At 42.4% G+C, this 10,000-nt stretch overlaps 1 protein-coding gene and 1 long non-coding RNA gene across 2 annotated transcripts in view; both read right to left on the bottom strand.

The window, feature by feature from the left end:
* The window catches only part of LOC120565459, a 17,204-nt gene extending 10,165 nt beyond the window's left edge, over nucleotides 1-7,039 (bottom strand). The window contains exon 1 of the long non-coding RNA XR_005640253.1: nucleotides 5,975-7,039. This is a non-coding gene — a long non-coding RNA (uncharacterized LOC120565459). The remainder of the gene's footprint in view (nucleotides 1-5,974) is intronic.
* A 1,497-nt stretch (nucleotides 7,040-8,536) lies between these two features.
* LOC120565597 (zinc transporter 2-like) overlaps nucleotides 8,537-10,000 on the bottom strand; it is a gene marked incomplete in the record, with an annotated part of 356,424 nt that continues 354,960 nt past the window's right edge. Inside the window, 1 exon segment of the mRNA XM_039811502.1 lies at nucleotides 8,537-9,137. Coding sequence (XP_039667436.1) covers nucleotides 8,736-9,137 — 402 coding nt within the window.

The following is a 10,000-nucleotide window of genomic DNA, read 5'->3' as shown; positions in this document are numbered from 1 at the left end:
CTGATTCATCTCTAGAAATGCTAATTGTACAGCATAATACTATCACTAACGTTATCCACATTTATATTTACACGCGAACAAATGATATATCCAGCTTCAAAAGGTCTAAAAGTCGGAAGTTAGAACCAATCGTACCAGCAGAGCAAGCTGCCATGGAGACTATACACGGTGTTGAGTTCTGTTGCTCCGATTGGTTGGAGGTCTATCCAATGAATGCAGAAGAATTTTCTTTCCTGGTTCGGTTGGAACACGCCCCATAATCACAGCCCAATGGAGCGGTTTCAGACTCACATTCTGACTAGAATCTGAGTAGGACCACGTCAGGCTAATTATCCTGCATACTTATTATTATTCCGCCACATTTTTGTCCCGCTACTAGTTATGGAGCGTTGCCAACACATGCACAAAAAATACATCAAAACGTGTGTAATGATCGAGAATGGTGTGCTATGACTTTTCTAAGAGATTTGCTGCACGTTTTTAACGAAATCGGTGAGAAATTGTCCCATAGACTTTAATGGGAAATCTTCAGGAAATCGCTTAACAACTCAAAACAACCCGTCTTTGGGGCCATACTGTATTGCAATACTTTAATGTAGAAAAATAATTAAACGTTTAAAACAAAGACAAGAGTATGGCCTTTATTGGGCTAAATGGGCATTCGGCTATCAAGCACGGTTTCTACCAAATCAGAGTTTATGTATCGTCCAGTTTTCAGACCGTTTCAGATTTTCCAATGTGTGTGTATGGGGATGCAATGTTGAGAGCCAGAGGGGAGGACAGAGGGGGGAGCTGCAGTACAATTCTCTGAAATCTTTCCAAACAAATTGCTCTCTCCCCTACAGTTTTCACTCTTCATACATCATAGTTGGTCAAAATGTGGGAAATCTTGTGCCGGTCGCAGACATGTAACTGTGGAACCCACCGGACGTAAACTTTTGGCTCTGTTCATACCAACTGCCGATAGAAACAATGAAAAGAATGTTCCCTGTTTGTTACCTGCTCTGTGTCGCATATATTTGACACCACAAACATAAAAACCACATCAATGCGTTCGCCAGACTTTTATCTCTCTGGTGATGATAATATTTTTGCTGTTTGGACCCACCATTTTTGAATTACAGAACAAACTTAAGAGGTATAATTATTATTAAATGGATATGTTCGACCCATGGAAGATACGGTCTCCCACCTCCCTCACTGTGGAAATCACCATAGCAACAAGTTCTGACACACACACCTCCTATCATGGAGAATCTTTACTGTTGGCCGTGTCAAACAGCAGATTTACTCTTAGCTAGTGTTATTCAGATGTGCACCAAGTAGTAGGCACACTGTCAAAATTTCATGTGGAATTTTCTAGTATTAACCCTCCTGTTGTCCTCGGGGTCAAATTTTGATCCATTTGCAAAAAGTTTCTCTATCAGAAATGTGTTTCTTTTAACCAAATTGTCCAAAAAAAGTAACGTGGATGGTTCCGTACGATGCTCTTCACAAGTAGAATAAATAATCAGTTTACTACTTTCATTGAATTTGGGTGTTTTATTCTATTTTATAGTATTTGACGAAAACAAACAATAAAATAACGATAAAATAACAATGAAAAGAAGAAGAAAAAAAGTTTTAAAAAAGCGCAGAAAAGAAAACATTGGAAAAAGTGACTAAAGAAATAAACATTGAAAGATTTTTTGGGGGGCTTTTACCTTTAATTATATTATATATACACACACAGTACAGGCCAAAAGTTATATATATATATATATATATATATATATATATATATATATATATATATATATATATATATATACACAGTACAGGCCAAAAGTTTGAACACACCTTCTCATTCAATGTGTTTCCTTTTTATTTTCATGACTATTTACATTGTAGATTCTCACGGAAGGCATCAAAACTATGAATGAACACATACAGAATTATGTACTTAACTAAAAAGTGTGAAATAACTGAAAACATGTCTTATATTCTAGTTTCTTCAAAGTAGCCACCCTTTGCTCTGATTACTGCTTTGCACACTCTTGGCATTCTCTTGATGAGCTTCAAGAGGTAGTCACCTGAAATGTTTTTCCAACAGTCTTGAAGGAGTTCCCAGAGATGCTTAGCACTTGTTGGCCCTTTGCCTCACTCTGCGGTCCAGCTCACCCCAAACCATCTCGATTGGGTTCAGGTCCGGTGACTGTGGAGGCCAGGTCATCTGGCGCAGCACTCCATCACTCTCCTTCTTGGTCAAATAGCCCTTACACAGCCTGGAGGTGTGTTTGGGGTCATTGTCCTGTTGAAAAATAAATGATGGTCCAACTAAACGCAAACCGGATGGGATGGCATGTCGCTGCAGGCTGCTGTGGTAGCCATGCTGGTTCAGTATGCCTTCAATTTTGAATAAATCCCCAACAGTGTCACCAGCAAAGCCCCCCCACACCATCACACCTCCTCCTCCATGCTTCATGGTGGGAACCAGGCATGAAAGCCCCCCCACACCATCACACCTCCTCCTCCATGCTTCACGGGGGGAACCAGGCATGTAGAATCCATCCGTTCACCTTTTCTGCGTCGCACAAAGACACGGGGGTTGGAACCAAAGATCTCAAATTTGGACTCATCAGACCAAAGCACAGATTTCCACTGGTCTAATGTCCATTCCTTGTGTTTCTTGGCCCAAACAAATCTCTTCTGCTTGTTGCCTCTCCTTAGCAGTGGTTTCCTAGCAGCTACTTGACCATGAAGGCCTGATCAGATCAGAATCAGATCAGAATCAGAAAAGCTTTATTGCCAAGTATGTTTACACACACAAGGGATGTGTCGTGGTATCGTATGTGCAAGTCACATTAAAGCAACATGCACAAACACACCGAGTCGCCATATGCGGCGCCATCTCAACTCTCTCCTAACTCTCGCAACAGATACAGCATGACATTGGGAGAGGGAAACAAAAAAGCGGCTCTCAGACTATCCTCATAAAAATAAGAACAGTGTGGGAACAGGAGAAAACACCTCAGCACATAAGCCCACTACAGTACATTTGCACTGCTGCACCTAACATAACATAACACAACATAACATAAATGTACAGTTGCACATTTAGCGGCGAAGGCGTGGGACTGGGGGTACAGGGCGGGGGGGGATTCGCGCAGTCTCCTTTTAACAGTTGTTCTAGAGATGTGTCTGCTGCTAGAACTCTGTGTGGCATTCATCTGGTCTCTAATCTGAGCTGCTGTTAACTTGCGATTTCTGAGGCTGGTGACTCGGATGAACTTATCCTCAGCAGCAGAGGTGACTCTGGGTCTTCCTTTCCTGGGGCGGTCCTCGTGTGAGCCAGTTTCGTTGTAGCGCTTGAAGGTTTTTGCACTGCACTTGGGGACACATTCAAAGTTTTCGCAATTTTCCGGACTGACTGACCTTCATTTGTTAAAGTAATGACGGCCACTCGTTTCTCTTTACTTAGCTGATTGGTTCTTGCCATAATATGAATTCTAACAGTTGTCCAATAGGGCTGTCGGCTGTGTATCAACCTGACTTCTGCACAACACAACTGATGGTCCCAACCCCATTAATAAGGGAAAAACTTCCACTAATGAACCCTGACAAAGCACACCTGTGAAGGTAAAACCATTTCAGGTGACTACCTCATGAAGCTCATTGAGAGAACACCAAGGGTTTGCAGCGCAATCAAAAAAGGCAAAGGGTGGCTACTTTGAAGAATCTAAAATATAAGACATGTTTTCAGTTATTTCACACTTTTTTGTTAAGTACATAATTCCATATGTGTTCATTCATAGTTTTGATGCCTTCAGTGAGAATCTACAATGTAAATACTCATGAAAATCAAGAAACCGCATTGAATGAGAAGGTGTGTCCAAACTTTTGGCCTGTACTGTATATTATATTTGATAGTAAGAGTGAATGTGTGTGTATGTGTATGCCTGTGTGTGTGTAAATAACTTTGCTAAAACAAGTCCGGTAATAATCTGTTTAATTTCATAAAGACAATCGGACACAAACCTCCATAAATACAAAACCCTCCCACAATATGAACAATGAAAAATTGTCTGTGTGTGTGTGTGTGTGTGTGAGATGAGTATGTATCTGTGTGTGTGTTGTTACACTTTAGTTTGACATCGTTGAATCAAGTGGAAAACATAAGATCATTAATATTCAGATAATAACAGATATTCTGATAGGTCACAAAGGGTCCGAGCATGGACACAGTTTTAAGTACAGCACTGTTTTATTTAGGTATCCTACTCAAGTATAAATATTGTACTTTTCACTGCTCTACATGTATATAATAACTACACATTATTATAAATACACATTCTGATTAATTAAAACTAAATATACCCGCCAAGAAATTATGACAATACTCTCGAGTACTACTGAATACTTCTTCCACCGCTGAACAGCATTCACAGGAAATAAAAGAAGTTTTAAGGGAACAAAAAGTGCAAAAAACAAAACAGACAAAAGATAAATTCTTCTTGTAAATAAAATATATTATTTGGAGGTTATTTCTTTACTTAAAATAGTTTGTTTTTACAAAAGTTTAAACAATTTAGGGGCCGTCTTTGATTAAAGAAACTCAACCAACGCCTCAGATGGTTTGAACCAAGAATCACTTTAAATTTCGTTAACCGGAGATCGCGTCTCCCAGGTTCTGGGACAGAAACCATTCAGCACGGAAAAACTGAATAAAACCGTCTACTCGCCTGAAGAAATCTAAGTCGACTAAAGCTTAGGTGTTAAATATATGCCCTAGGTACCTACGTAGGTGTGTATGTATGTATGTACGTACATACATACACACATAGGCATGTAGGTACCTACATATGTAGGTGTGTATGTATATACGTACGTGCGCAGGCATGTACATACATACATACATACATACATACATACATACATACATGTGTATATACATATGTAGGGGTGTATGTACGTACATGTACTCTTTTACATACACACACGAGCGCGCCCCAACCTACTATTTCAAGTTTAGCTATTTTCAACATCTGCCCAGTCTTGATTATGTGGAGCACTACTGTCTCTCTATTTGCAAAAGAAATCTCACACACACACACAAAAACACACACACACACACACACACACACACACACACACACACGTAAGTCGATTAATCTAAGTCTAGAAATGTGTTTTGTCTTCTTGTTCCTTCATTGGACAGATTCTTAAATGATCAAGAACTTCAAATCTAGAACTCTAAATGTCCAGGACACTGAGTAACTCATCCCGTAAGCATGTCGTAGTCTAACTGAAATCCCATTTAGGCGTCTTCAAAATGTGGCGAGCAATCACGTCAACGTGCTTTTTTAAATTTATTTTTTATATGTCAAGTCTTTGGAGAAATATCAGCTTTAAGTTGGTTTCATTTCTATCAGACATCCAGATGTTTCTGCCTCTCACAGCTGGACTCTTTATCCAGTCCTTCCAGAAAAATTCGATTTTTTTCTGATCGTTGCGGGGCAAAAAATCCTTGATTATGCGCCACGTTTTCTTAAAAAACTGCGACTGAATATGCTATATATGATATTTATGCAATTTTATGCGATGAAATTGCAGGAACTTGCAAAAACTGCAGTTTGATGAACAAGAGAATAAAAAGTGATTTCTCCCCCAAACACTCAGCTTTTCGATGATGTTTACGTCGCGTAATGACGTCACTTCATAACGTTCCCATGGCAACAGGGGAAACTGGCTGCTCTTGTGTGAAGTAAACTCAACATTTTTCAACTTTCTGCTAAGATATATTATGGGTATTATGGCTTTTTTGCAACGAAAATGCCGGGATTATGTTATGAAATCATGCAAGCACCGAATATTTTGCGCAGAAATCTGCAATTTATGCGGAGAAAGTGCGGCATATTTGAAAAAAATGCCATGAGACACTGGCTGATTATGCGTTGACTTATACGATCGCATAATCACGTTTTTCTGGAGGGACTGGATAGGGTAGAGACTGGATAAGGTAGAGACTAGATAAGGTAGAGACTGGATAGGGTAGAGACTGGATAGGGTAGAAACTAGTTAAGGTAGAAACTAGTTAAGGTAGAGACTAGTTAGGGTAGAGACCGGATAGGGTAGAGGCTGGAAAGGTAGAGACTAGAAAGGTAGAGACTGGTTAGGGTAGAGACTGGTTAGGGTAGAGACTGGATAGGGAAGAGACTGGATAGGGAAGAGACCGGTTAGGGTAGAGACCGGTTAGGGTAGAAACTAGTTAAGGTAGAAACTAGTTAAGGTAGAGACTAGTTAGGGTAGAGACCGGATAGGGTAGAGGCTGGATAGGGTAGAGGCTGGATAGGGTAGAGACTAGATAAGGTAGAGACTGGATAGGGTAGAGACTGGATAGGGTAGAGACTGGTTAGGGTAGAGACTGGTTAGGGTAGAGACTGGATAGGGTAGAGACTGGATAGGGTAGAGACTGGTTAGGGTAGAGACTGGTTAGGGTAGAGACTGGATAGGGTAGAGACTGGATAGGGTAGAGACTGGATAGGGTAGAGACTGGATAGGGTAGAGACTAGATAGGGTAGAGACTGGTTAGGGTAGAGACTGGTTAGGGTAGAGACTGGATAGGGTAGAGACTGGATAGGGTAGAGACTGGATAGGGTAGAGACTAGATAAGGTAGAGACTGGATAGGGTAGAGACTGGATAGGGTAGAGACTAGATAAGGTAGAGACTGGATAAGGTAGAGACTAGTTAAGGTAGAGACTGGTTAGGGTAGAGACCGGATAGGGTAGAGGCTGGATAGGGTAGAGACTGGATAGGGTAGAGACTGGATAAGGTAGAGACTGGATAGGGTAGAGACTAGATAAGGTAGAGACTGGATAAGGTAGAGACTGGATAAGGTAGAGACTGGATAGGGTAGAGACTAGATAAGGTAGAGACTGGATAGGGTAGAAACCTGATAGGGTAGAGACTGGATAGGGTAGAAACCTGATAGGGTAGAGACTGGATAGGGTAGAAACCTGGATAGGGTAGAAACCTGATAGGGTAGAGACTGGATAGGGTAGAAACCTGATAAGGTAGAGACTGGATAGGGTCAAACTGCAACCCACCTTTTGAATCAAAATAAAACGTTCCTCTTATTTGTGGAATGAGCATGTGACCCGTTTCAACTCCACCCCTCAAAGAATCGGAATCGATGAGAACCGGAATCAGAAGGAAGAATCGGGATTGGAAACAGAATCGTTAATATCCAAAACGATGCCCAACCCTTGTTATGGAGTCATACGTTTTCCTTTGGTAAACTTATGTGGGTCCTAGGGCTGTGTGCGCGATTGAAGAACTTCTTAGTCGACTATCACTCCTTCAATCGTACCGACTGATCGATTAGTTGATTTAAATCGACAGATCTGTAAATCTGAGTCTCTCCACAAAGAGTCATGTTCAAGCACCACTTTAATTCTTGTGTTTACCAGAGATGAGGTCGTACGTTTCTTGGAAATAAGTCATTCAGCATGAAAACAGCATCAGACATGACTAATGGACTACAGAGATCTAAGCTGACTGAGACCAAAACCAACGATTAGTCGACTGATCCACTAAGGGCGCTGACACACAGGGCCGAAAATCGGCCGTCTGACAGTCCGGCGAGGTCGGTGACTCGAGTCTGTTTGGTGTGTCCCGTGCCGTCGTCCGTCCGGGGGGGGGGGGGCTGTCGGCGTTCATTTTGGCCGACACGTTCAGTCGGCGGGGGGGCAGTCGGGACTCACCAGGAAATGGCGAGCGGAATGAGGCGACTAGAGTCTCTCAAACTCTGAGTAAAGTCTTTTAAACTGACCTTTGTTGATCTGAAATGAAGACAGATTCAACACACACACACACACACACACACACACATTCAACACACACCACACACACACACACATTCAACACACACACTCAACACACACACACACCACACACACACACACACAACACACACACACTCACTCAACACACACACACACACTCACTCAACACACACACGTTCAACACACACACACACATTCAACACACACACACACATTCAACACACACACACACACACTCACACACACACACACACATTCAACACACACACACACATTCAACACACACACACATTCAACACACACACTCACTCAACACACACACACTCACTCAACACACACACACTCACTCAACACACACACACACATTCAACACACACACACATTCAACACACACACTCAACACACACTCAACACACACTCAACACACATTCAACACACACACACACACATTCAACACACACACTCAACACACATTCAACACACACACTCAACACACACTCAACACACACTCAACACACACTCAACACACACTCAACACACATTCAACACACACACTCTTCAAATGTTTCCAGTAACATGTCTCTCTGAACTATTTTAGTCCAACATGAGATCGTATTCTGAACGAGCCGCCACGACAGTCTGGCTTTGAATTTCCGGAGAAAACAGACCCATGTGACGCGTTCGTCCAATCAGCTGCCTGGTTTTCATTTATTTCAGAGTAGCGCCGCCTGTTGCTATGGAGACGTATTAGGTCTCGTCTCGTCTCGTCGGTGTTCTGAGGCAGGTTTTGGACCAACTCGGGGAGACCGATCATCTCGACTGGCTTTTCTGTCGACTGTTTGCTGCCCTGCTGATTATGGGGTCATAAGTTTAACTTTTGGTATTGCGGGGAGGGTCCCAACGTGTCTTCATCACCACTTGACGAAGACGAGCGCGGCGAGCACCGCGTAGCCGAGCACGAGGAACAGCACTTTGAGCAGCCGGTCGCGCTTGTCGTCCAGCTCTCGGGACAGGATCTCGAAGAAGGTGACGAAGAGGAAGGTGCCGGCGGCGAGGCCCTGCAGCACCACGGACGCCACGCTGCCCGCCAGCGTGCGAGCCGACTCCACGCCCATCCCGACCACGATGCCCAGCGGTATCATCAGGCTGACCGTGACGCCCAGCTTGGCCGCGTCCCTCATGCCCAGAGACGCCTTGGCCACGCTCACCCCGAGCGCCACGGCGGCCAGCGTCTCGTGCACGGCCACGCCGAGGAAGAGCCCGCCCAGCTTGGCGAGGTCGTCCTGCAGGCCGAGCGCCAAGCCCTCGAACACCTGCAGTCGGCAAAATTACAGTTAAGCATATTAGGGCTGCTCGATTATGAAAAATAAAAAAAATAAATCATAAATCACGATTATTTTGGTCAATATTCAGAGTTCATACGTTTAAAAAAAAAAACTGGAAAAGTTATGGAATTTGAAAAAAATGCAAATTCCAGGCCTGGAAAGGTTTTGGAAAAGTTATGGAATTGTTTTTAAACACAGCGTAATAATATGTGATTAATAAATGTATTTTCACTTCGTCTTAACCTCAGCGTTGTATTCGGGGAGCGATATTGAGAATCCATCTATGAACCACAGACGTTATCATTCATTTATAGTTAAACCTCTGAGGGGAAACTTATACACTGATTAGTATTCTTATTGGAGAATGTCGACTGACATTTTCAGGAATACACAGTCATGGAAATTTGCCAAAATGTCATGAAAAAGTCATGGGAAAAGTCATGCCAAAAAGTCCTAGAAAAAGTCATGAAATGGAAAATTCATTAAAAAGTCCTGGAAAAGTCATGCCAAAAAGTCCTGGAAAAGTCCTGGAAAAATCCTGGAAAAAGTCATGCCAAAAAGTCCTGGAAAAGTCCTGGAAAAGTCATGCCAAAAAGTAATGGAAAAGTCATGCCAAAAAGTCCTGGAAAAGTCATGAAATGGAAAATTCATTAAAAAGTCCTGGAAAAGTCCTGGAAAAGTCATGCCAAAAAGTCCTGGAAAAGTCCTGGAAAAAGTCATGCCAAAAAGTCCAGGAAAAGTCCTGGAAAAGTCATGCCAAAAAGTAATGGAAAAGTAATGGAAAAGTCATGCCAAAAAGTCCTGGAAAAGTCCTGGAAAAGTCCTGGAAAAAGTCATGACAAAGTCCTGGA

Source organism: Perca fluviatilis, chromosome 9 (assembly GCF_010015445.1).
Source record: "Perca fluviatilis chromosome 9, GENO_Pfluv_1.0, whole genome shotgun sequence".
Taxonomy (NCBI): Eukaryota; Metazoa; Chordata; class Actinopteri; order Perciformes; family Percidae; genus Perca; species Perca fluviatilis.
This window is presented reverse-complemented; position numbering and strand designations above follow the sequence as displayed.